The 10,168-nt window shown below is 47.0% G+C and overlaps 2 protein-coding genes across 2 annotated transcripts; one reads left to right on the top strand and one right to left on the bottom strand.

Moving 5' to 3' along the window:
* Positions 1–187: 187 nt before the first annotated feature.
* On the top strand, positions 188–1,826 carry POLR2I (RNA polymerase II subunit I). The gene is made up of 6 exons (XM_007536908.3): positions 188–564; positions 641–695; positions 1,130–1,203; positions 1,289–1,363; positions 1,440–1,491; positions 1,724–1,826. Exons 1-6 carry the CDS (start codon positions 506–508, stop codon positions 1,784–1,786), a joined length of 378 nt encoding a protein of 125 aa, XP_007536970.1. The 5' UTR covers positions 188–505; the 3' UTR covers positions 1,787–1,826.
* Positions 1,827–1,837: 11 nt separating this feature from the next.
* OVOL3 (ovo like zinc finger 3) lies at positions 1,838–6,178 on the bottom strand. The gene is made up of 3 exons (XM_060185788.1): positions 5,036–6,178; positions 2,493–2,694; positions 1,838–2,087 (listed from the first exon to the last, which is right to left on the bottom strand). Exons 1-3 carry the CDS (start codon positions 5,267–5,269, stop codon positions 1,879–1,881), a joined length of 645 nt encoding a protein of 214 aa, XP_060041771.1. The 5' UTR covers positions 5,270–6,178; the 3' UTR covers positions 1,838–1,878.
* Between the last annotated feature and the right edge of the window lie 3,990 nt (positions 6,179–10,168).

Raw genomic sequence — 10,168 nt, 5'->3', positions numbered from 1 at the left:
GACCTCGTTTTGACGCCGCCCGTAAAGGCTCTCCCGTACTACGAGGTGGGGCCAGATAAGGCTGTCAGGCCCTCCAGCCAATCCCGAACGGCCTTCGAGTCATGGCTCTTCCAATAGCAGTCCAAGAAACAACCTGGGCGGGTGGAGGCTGAAGCCGAGCTCAAGGACTGGCAAACGTTCTCCCCGTCCGGTCCGCGAGAGAGAAATTTGCGCACGTACACGGGCCGCCAGCCCTTCTGTCCTTGCACCACACTATCCTTCTAAGTTAGGGAAGCGACAATCAAAGATTGGATACAATTACTCTAACATATAGAAAGATCCGATCTAGTACGCAAATCCTCGATAGGGCGTGTGCTTAGCCCCGCCCTCTTTTGGCGAAGTGACTAGTTCTGAGCCTTCCGGCGACCAGTCATGGGCAAAGTGTTTGGCGAAGCGACTGAGTAGGACTCTTCCCGCGACCCGTCCTCCGGGAAGGCGAGCGCGGAAGACTTGACTGAGCGCCGCTATGGAGCCGGACGGGACCTACGAGCCGGGCTTCGTGGGGATTCGCTTCTGCCAGGAATGGTGAGGCTGGGGGAGGCACGTGGGGGAGGGGAGCAGTCGATACTCCAGGGCTGACTCTGACCTCTCCTCCACACAGTAACAACATGCTTTACCCCAAGGAGGACAAGGAGAATCGCATTCTGCTGTACGCGGTGAGTATGATCCCTCCCTTACCGCCGAGACCCCGAGCCTCCCCCCGCCCGGAAGCCCGCTCGTATCTGCCCATCCTAGTCTAGGTGACTAGACGCCTCCCGTTATCCCGACCTCGAGTCGGGAAGGCCTAGCTCTCCCCAGCAGAGAAAATCTCTCCCACGCCCCGTTCCTGCCTCATGAACTCTATCTCTCTATATTTATTTTTACTTTACTTGTTTATTGGATAGAGACAGCCAGAAATCGAAAGGGAAGGGGGGATGGAGAGAGACACCTGCAGCCCTGCTTCACCACCTGTGAAGCTTTCTCCCTGCAGGTGGGGACTGGGGGCTTGAACCTGGCTCTTTGCGCACTGTATCATATGCGCTCAACCAGGTGTGCCACCACCCGGCCCCTGTCCCTCTCTCTCACTGTCTCTTGTCTCTCTTCCTCTCAGTGCCGGAATTGTGATTACCAGCAGGAAGCTGACAACAGCTGTATCTATGTCAACAAAATCACACATGAAGTGGAGTAAGTGGTGGGACCACATTTTGGGGTGTTGGGATGGGAGCCCCGGCGGGGAGCATAGCTAACTATCCACCCTCCATCCCCCCAGTGAACTGACTCAGATCATCGCTGACGTGTCCCAGGACCCCACGTTGCCGCGGACCGAGGACCACCCCTGCCAAAAGTGAGGCCAAGCTTGCTGCTGGGATGGGGGCGGGAGGGCGTGGGGTCAGGCACAGAACCACTAACTGCCCCCTCAGGTGCGGCCACAAGGAGGCGGTGTTTTTCCAGTCGCACAGTGCCCGGGCCGAGGTGAGTGACACCTTGGGACTTGGTCCTTTGCAGGAACAGGGATGCAGTATTTGGGGGAACTGGGGTGGGGTGGGGTGGGGATATAGTCTCTTTGGTAGCCGAGTTGGACCCTTACCTGTAAGGAAGACTCTCTGGTCTGCCCTTTTGGGGTGAGACATAGTGGGATGGAGGTTTCACTATTGACCCATTTGGTGTGCCCACACCCTTTCTAATCTTGTGTGCTTTCTGCCAGGATGCCATGCGCTTGTACTACGTGTGCACAGCACCACATTGTGGCCACCGCTGGACCGAGTGAATTCCCTTCCCCATATGTAATAAAGATTTATGTTCTGTGAGTGTATCTGTTATATTTATTTGCCTCTCTTGGGTAGGAATCAGGGTGCTGTTTCAGGTGGCCTGGTGCAAGGCACGGTGCTGTGCATAGGCGTCAGGCCTGGAGCTGGTGAAGCCACAGTCCTCACACACATGCAGCTTTTCACGACGCTCCCGGTAAGCGTAGCTGGCAGGCTGCCCGTGCACCTTGGCAAGATGTGCCTCCAGTGAGCAGCGCTGCGTGAATGCTTTCCCACAAGCTCCACAGCGGAATGGCCGGATTCCTGTGTGATTGGGTCAGAGAAGGAGAAGACAGCAGTAGCTCCAGACCAAAACCGGTCCACTTTGCCCTCCATGAACACTCCCCCCATTCATACTTCAAGCTCCCAGACTCCTCAGCTAAGGAGCCATCATCATCAACTACTTCCCACTCCCTACAACCATGAGTTTGCCCCCAGGGTATTCCTTTCCTTGGAAGAGCAAGGAGCGTTTTCTCTTGCACCTCTCAATCTGGGACCAGTGTGACTGTTTGCACTCCAGAACCTTCTGCAGGCCCTGATGGTGGGACCACCTTATATACATCCACTCATTGGGATCTGAGTTACAGCAATTCCAAGCATCCTGAGTCTCTACTTGACATTCTCTCCATCTGCACCTGGAGCTCAGAGCTCCCTTCTGTCATTACTCACCTGTGTGAGTTCTCATGTGGCGCTTGAGGTCAAAAGCATCATGGAAACCTTTGCCACAACAGCGGCACACATGACGGCGGGCAGGGCTGTGGCACTTGAGGTGCCGAGTCAGCATGCGCTGCAGTGGGAAGGCCTTGGGGCAGAGTGGGCAGCCAAGTGTCCCAGAGCCCCTGGGGGTGGCAGCCAGAGTGCCCTTCATGGGCTACAAGAGAGACATGGGAGTTAGGAACTCTGGCTGAACCCTGCTCAATCCATTTCTCAGCAAGTGTGAATTTATAAGTACTCAGAAGCGAGATCTGGGATGATCAGAGGCTACAATTTGGACAAATGGCAACCTCGAAGTTAGACTCAGTGACCAGCACCTTTACCTTGATTTATACAGTTGACCTTTGAATAATGGGGCACTGACTCCCACACAGTGGGAGTTTATGTGTAATGTATAATCAGTAGTAAAGATTCCATGTTTTGAGGATTCAGACAACTGATAGCCTTAGGGGGGAAAATTTTTTACTAAACTGACCAGCTCTGGGGATAGGGAGATAAACAGCATACTGGCTATGAAAAAAACAAAAAAATTTTTCATGCTTGAGGTTCCAAATGCCACCATAAACCAGAGGTGAACAGAGCTCTGGTTAAAAATAAGTGGGGGTTCCAGGCGGTGGCACTCCTGGTTAAGTGTACACGCAAGAACACACGCAAGCATCCTGGTCACTTCAAAAGCAGTGAAGCAGGTCTGCAGGTGTCTTTCTCAAATTCTCTGTCTTATCCAACAAGAACAACAAAATGGAAAAAAGGATCTCCAGGAGCAGTGGATTCTTCGTAGTACAAACACTGAGCCCCACTGATAACCCTGGAGGCAAAAATAAATTCTTCTTCTAGCGTTTGCCCTTCTTCCATAGCCAGTCAACAGCGTCAGGTTGAAAGCTGTCAGGAGCTGCTTGTTGCTGGCTTTGAAAGTGACTGGGATCCATGTGGATTCAGTCAGCTAGGAAGGATCGTCAGTTTCCCCAATGAATGGATACTCACGGGATGCACCACGAGAAGGTCGATCCAATGCATCCCGCAAAAAATAAATAAGGTGGTGGCACACCTGGTACACTGCACATATTAAAATGCACAAGAACCAGGGGGTCAGGTGGTAGTGCAGGAGATTAAGCATGTGGGGCTCGGGGACCCATGTGAGAATCCCGGTTTGAGCCCCTGGCTCCCCACCTGCAGGGGAGTCACTTCATGAGTAGTGAAGCAGGTCTGCAGGTGTCTTTCTCTCCCCCTCTCTGTCTTCCCCTCCTCTCTCCATTTCTGTCCTGTCCAACAACGAATGACATCAACAACAACAATAATAACCACAACAAGGCTACAACAACAAAGGCAATGAAAGGGGGAAAAAATAAAATAAAATGCACAAGAACCAAGGTTTAAGCCCCTACTTCCCACCTGCACAGGGGAAGCTTTGCAAGTGATGCAGGTGTGCCTGTCTCTCTTGCTATCTTCTTCCCTCAATTTCTGTCTCTATCCAATAAATAACTAAAATAGTAAAAAATAAGTGGGGTAGGGCGGAGATAGCATGATGATTATGCAAAAAGACTCATTCCTGAGGCTCCATGTCCCAGGTTCAATCCCCTATACCACTGTAAACCAGGGCTAAGCCATGTGCTCTGGTTTCTCTACCTCTCACTTATTAAAATACATACAATAAATTAAAATTAAAACAATTACATCAATTTAAAAATAGATGGACCTGCTCTGTTCAAACCTATGTCTAAGGGTCAACCATATTTCTGAACATCTTTTTTTTTTAAATATTCCCTTTTGTTGCCCTTTTTTAAATTGTTGTAGTTATTGATGTCGTCGTTGTTGGACAGGACAGAGAGAAATGAGAGAGGAGGGGAAGACAGAGGGGGAGAGAAAGACAGACACCTGCAAACCTGCTTCACCGCTTGTGAAGTGACTCCCCTGCAGGTGGGGCGCCCGGGGCTCCAACCAGTAGTATCCTTCAGCTGGTCCTTGCGCTTCGCTTAACCCGCTGCACTACCACCCGACTCCCATTTCTCCACATCTTACAGTATATAAGTATATAACTTTCCTAATTTTATTGTCTGTACCTTCAGCCCCTAGTATATTTTAAGGTCCAGGAAGGAATGACTTTGTTTTTATGTTTTTGCTTTTTTTTTTTTTTTTTTTACCAGAGCACTGGTCAGCTCTGGCTTCTGGTAGTGGAAAGGATTAAACCTGGGATTTTGAAGCCTCAGACTTGAGTCTTTTTGCATAACCATTAAACTGTCTACCCATCCCTAGTTAGTGCTTCCTCTTTGAATACACACACTGCTGAACTGCCATTCTCAGAGCCTCCAGTCTCCCTCATCTGTGCCTGTCACCTTCTCAGATCTACTGACAATACAAATCCCTATTCATGTGCCTTCAATCCTGTTCTGCCCACTGGACAAAAAGATCCCTGGGGACAGGGACTGCTGCCTACTCTGAGTCCTAAGCTGAGATCAGGTAGGGAGAAAACTAAGCAGGGTCTCCCCTGTTTGCATACTCACCACTGCCCAAGTGTCCCCAAGGCTGGAAGGTTGGTGTGTGGGTTGCCCCCCAAGGTTGCTGCAGTCTGAGGAGAGAAAACAGAAGGGTATGATGCTTTGTCTCCCCTGCCCCTCACTTCCAGACCCAGTGCTGGCCCCACCTGGCACATAGGTGTCTCCTCGGAGCTGGTCAGGCAGGTGCCCCCAGTTGGGTGGCTGCGGACGCCGACTCCTGACCAGGAAGGCACGGGGCATCACGTCTGAGGATGGAGAAATGGCTTGGCACACTGGACTGCTCTTCTGCCCACTGTCAGACCTCTGCCCCTGGAGGACTCTCCCAGGTGGGAAGGGCGGGGGGAAGACACGCAGGAGCACATTCTCTCCATGCAAATTTCATGACAGGCCCCAGGAACAGACCTAGCTGGCTCCAGTTACTTCTATGTTGGGGCCAGCTGGGCCTCCCGCTCTGCTGTGCTTTGTTTCTGGAGACACTCTTCAGCTTCCAGGGTAGAGAAGCACAAGGACCAAGAAAGGTCCAGCAAGGGTGAGAGAGAAGCCTGAGGAGCTCATGGGGGTTAGAAGAGGAAACACAGACACCCCCACCCCAACTCAAAAAAAAAGGTGGGGAGGTCAAATGTCTTTCCAAAGTTCTACAGGGGAAGGACTTGAGGGTCGGTTTGCTAGGCAAATCAGTCAGTCACCAGACATCCAGCAGCCTGCTTGGTTATTCAAATCGCAGCAGCAATCCATGGAAGAGGAGCAACAGCTGTGATTGCCTTGCTCCAGAAGGTAGGGGACAACTGGGTGTTACAGGTAAAGACAAATTGGGGATCCAGGTGTGTTATCTTCAGGCAAGAGGTTCTGCCATTCTAGTGCCCAGGGCTGCCAGTTCAACAGCATTACTTGGCATAAAACACTGCTTCGTGGTTGTTATATTTTTTGACAAGAGCACTACATAGCTTTGGCTTATGGTGGTGTTGGAGATTGAACCTGGGGCCTGCGAGGCTCAGGCATAAAAGTCTTGCATAATTATGCTGTCTTTTCAGTCCAAGTCCCCCTAGTGACCGCTGGGTTTAGCACTCCTCCACTCTCTCACAGGTCATGAACTAAAAGGGTTCTGCCAAAATCTGGAGAGGCCCTCAAAAGGCTTTATTTATTTATTTATTTATTTACTTACTTATTTATTATTGGATAGAGACAGAGAGAAATTGAGAAAGAGGGAGCGAGACAGACACGAACCCGCAGCACTGCTTCACCACTCATGAAGCTTTCCCCCTGCAGGTGGGGACCAGGGGCTTGAACCCATGTCCTTGTGTATTGTAGTATATGCACTTAACCAGGTGCGCCATCGCCTGGCTCCTCAAAGGGGTTTATGATGACGTTTGTGATGGAAGTGACCAGTGATGGTGGAGAAAGGAGTCTATTAAGACGTGTAGGCCCGGAAGTCGGGCAGTAGCGCAGCAAGTTAAGCAGATGTGGCACATAGTGCAAGGACCACTGTAAGGATCCTGGTTCAAGCCCCTGGCTCCCCACCTGCAGGAGAGTCACTTCACAAGCGGTAAAGCAGGTTTGCAAGTGTCTATATTTTCTCTCCCCCTCTCTGTCTTCCCCTCCTCTCTCCATTTCTCTGTCCTATTCAACAACAATGACATCAATAACAACAATAATAACTACAACAATAAAACAACAAGGGCAACAAAAGGGAATAAATAAATATTAAAAGAGAGGTGGGTGGGGGTATAGCATTATGGTTATGCAAAGAGACTTACATGACTGAGACTCTCAAGTCCCAGGTTCAATCCCCCACACCGCCATAAGCCAGAGCTGATTAGTGCTCTGGTTAAAAAGAGAGAGAGATCTCCGGAGGCGGAGCTACGAGCAGCAGATCGCTTTCTCTCCTCTCCTCTCCTCTCCCGGATCAACTAGGAATACCAAAGGAGACCACCCGGACCGAAACAAGACAGGACTAGAATGACCACAGAAACCCAGTAAATCACCCGTGAGTACAAACACGCGTGGCTGGTGACAGAGAGGAGAGAGGGGCCTAAGGAGAGATTAAGTGACTGCTAACAGTTCAACAGTTTGTCAGTGGAGACACCACTTCCAGTCTGCTCCACCAACAAGGGGACAGCTGAAGGGAGGAAAGGACTCCCCAGAGACTCACCAAGTGCAACTCTGAGTCTCCATTGCTACTACCCTCAGAATCTGGAGCAGCAACAGGGAGGGACACCAGGGTACAGAGATCTAACCGGGAAACTCAGGAGAAGACCTATACCTCGGTGGCATAGCTGAGGGGCTGTGAAAGTCTCTTTGCATAACCACTGGATTATCTCTGCCACACCCTGCTTTATCTCTTGGTCAGGAGTCAGTAATTAAGCTAAGAAGCCTATTGATAGTTTAAAAGCCCTCAGGCTCCCATAGCCTACAGGGGAAAAAAAAAAAGGCTTTTACACCACTGAGCTCCAACTCAGGGATTGAAAAAACTGTTAACTTATATAAAATGGTTAAAACAACAAGAAAAAATATTGGAGACTCGAACCAGGACAAGAGTCCAGCTAAAAGTCCTCCAGAGGGCGAAGCACAAAACAACGAGTTCAACATCCAAACATTAGCTAAGGAAATAATAACAGGAGTGAGTAAAGAATTTGAAAAAATTGTAATCAGAAATGCAGGAACAACAAATGAGAATATGGAAGAAAATTCTAATAATCTCATGGTTATTAGAGAGCTGAAAGCTGAAATCGCTGAGCTAAAAAGGCAACTAGCTGAACAAGCTAAAACAGTATCAGAGCAGGGCAACAAAATAGATGAACTCCAGAAAGCAGTAGAGGGCAGAGAGAATAGAATCAATGAAGCTGAAGACAGAATTAGCAAGATTGAGGATGAATTAGAGACAACTAAAAAAGAAGTAAGAGATCTCAAAAAGAGATTAAGAGATGCTGAAAACAACAACAGAGTCCTATGGGATGACTTCAAAAGAAACAATATACGCATTATTGGCTTACCAGAGGAAGAAAGAGAAGGGGAGGAAGAAAGCGTTCTCCAGGCCATAATAGCTGAAAATTTCTCTAGTCTAGACAACACCAAAGACATAAAGATTCAAGAAGCCCAGAGGGTCCCAAACAGAATTAACCCAGACCTAAAGACACCAAGACATGTCATACTTAGATTGGAAAGGAATAAGGATAAAGAAAGGATCCTCAAGGCTGCAAGAGAAAAACAAAGAGTCACCTACAAAGGAAAACCCATAAGATTAGCAGCAGACTTCTCCATACAAACACTACAGGCCAGAAGAGAATGGCAAGATATCTATCGAGTGCTCAATGAGAAAGGCTTTCAGCCAAGAATACTATATCCTGCTAGATTGTCATTCAGACTAGATGGAAGCATCAAAACCTTCTCAGACAAGCAACAGTTGAAGGAAGCAACCATCACCAAGCCTGCCCTGAAAGAAGTTCTGAAAGGTCTCCTATAAATAGTCAGACCACCACAAATAGGACATATATCAAAACACTCTAAAACTCTACAAGAATGGCGTTAAAATATCTTCAATCTTTGATATCAATAAATGTTAATGGCCTGAATTCACCTATTAAAAGACACAGAGTAGGAAGATGGATCAGAAAACACAACCCAACAATATGTTGTCTACAGGAAACTCACCTAACGCAACACGACAAACACAGACTTAAAGTGAAAGGATGGAAAACTATCATTCAAGCCAATGGCCCACAAAAAAGGGCAGGAACAGCTATTCTCATATCTGACATGATAGACTTTAAAATACATAAGATTAAAAAAGATAGGAATGGATACTACTTAATGCTCAGAGGATCAGTCAATCAAGAGGACTTAACAATTATTAATATCTATGCACCCAATGAGAAGCCATCTAAATACATGAAACTTCTACTGAAAGAGCTACAGCAATATATTAACAGTAACACAATCATAGTAGGGGACTTCAACTATCTCAACTTGACAGATCATCTAGGAAGAAAATCAGTAAAGACATAAGGGAGCTAAATGAAGAGATAGATAAACTAGAACTATTGGACATTTTCAGAGTCATTCATCCCAAAAAACTAGAATACACATTTTACTCAAATCCACATGGATCATTCTCAAGGATAGACCATATGTTAGGCCACAAAGACAGCATCAGCCTATTCAAGAGCACTGAAATCATCCCAAGCATCTTCTCAGACCACAGTGGAATTAAACTAACACTTAACAATCAACAAAAGATTAGTAACAGTGCCAAAATGTGGAAGCTCAACAGTACACTTCTTAACAACTTCTGGGTCAAAGAGGAAATCAAGGAAGAAATCAAAATGTTTCGAGAGTTCAATGAAAATGAAGACACAAGCTATCAAAATATTTGGGACACAGCTAAAGCAGTCCTAAGAGGGAAGTTCATAGCTATACAAGCACACATTAGGAAACAAGAAAAGGCACAAATAAACAGCCTGATTGCACATCTTAAAGACCTAGTAGAAGAACAACAAAGGAACCCTAAAGCAACCAGAAGGACAGAAATTACTAAAGTTAGGGCAGAAATAAATAACATTGAGAATAGGAAAACCATACAAAAGATCAATGAAAGTAAATGTTGGTTCTTCGAAAGAGTAAACAAAATCGACAAACCTTTAGCCAGACTCACAAAACAAAAAAGGGAGAAGACCCAAATAAATCGGATAGTAAATGAAAGAGGAGATATCACAACAGACACTGCAGAAATTCAACATATCATGCGAGGCTTCTATGAACAACTATATGCCACCAAGTTAGAGAACCTGGAAGAAATGAATGATTTCCTAGACACCTACCAACTTCCAAAACTAAGTAAAGAGGAAGTGGATAACATGAACAGGCCCATCACAGCTAATGAAATTGAAACAGTTATCAAAAATCTTCCCAAAAATAAAAGTCCTGGACCAGATGGTTTTACAAATGAATTCTACAAAACTTTCAAAGAAGAACTAATACCTCTACTTTTAAAAGTCTTCCAGAAGATTGAAGACACTGGAATACTCCCTGCCAGCTTCTATGAAGCCAACATCACCCTGATACCAAAAGCAGACAGGGACACAACCAAAAAAGAAAACTACAGACCAATATCTCTGATGAACATAGATGCGAAAATATTGAACA

This window comes from Erinaceus europaeus, chromosome 2 (assembly GCF_950295315.1).
Source record: "Erinaceus europaeus chromosome 2, mEriEur2.1, whole genome shotgun sequence".
Lineage (NCBI taxonomy): Eukaryota > Metazoa > Chordata > Mammalia > Eulipotyphla > Erinaceidae > Erinaceus > Erinaceus europaeus.
The sequence above is the reverse complement of the archived record's forward strand: the minus strand, read 5'-3'. Positions and strand labels throughout refer to the sequence as shown.

Coding starts and splice junctions, on each gene's coding strand:
- POLR2I (XM_007536908.3), top strand. CDS start 506: ATGGAGCCGGACGGGACCTACGAGCCGGGCTTCGTGGGGATTCGCTTC. Junction 565..640: donor ATTCGCTTCTGCCAGGAATG/GTGAGGCTGGGG, acceptor TCCTCCACACAG/TAACAACATGCTTTACCCCA. Junction 1,492..1,723: donor CGCACAGTGCCCGGGCCGAG/GTGAGTGACACC, acceptor GCTTTCTGCCAG/GATGCCATGCGCTTGTACTA.
- OVOL3 (XM_060185788.1), bottom strand. CDS start 5,269: ATGCCCCGTGCCTTCCTGGTCAGGAGTCGGCGTCCGCAGCCACCCAAC. Junction 2,695..5,035: donor TTGGGGACACTTGGGCAGTG/GTGAGTATGCAA, acceptor TCTCTCTTGTAG/CCCATGAAGGGCACTCTGGC. Junction 2,088..2,492: donor CCACATGAGAACTCACACAG/GTGAGTAATGAC, acceptor CCAATCACACAG/GAATCCGGCCATTCCGCTGT.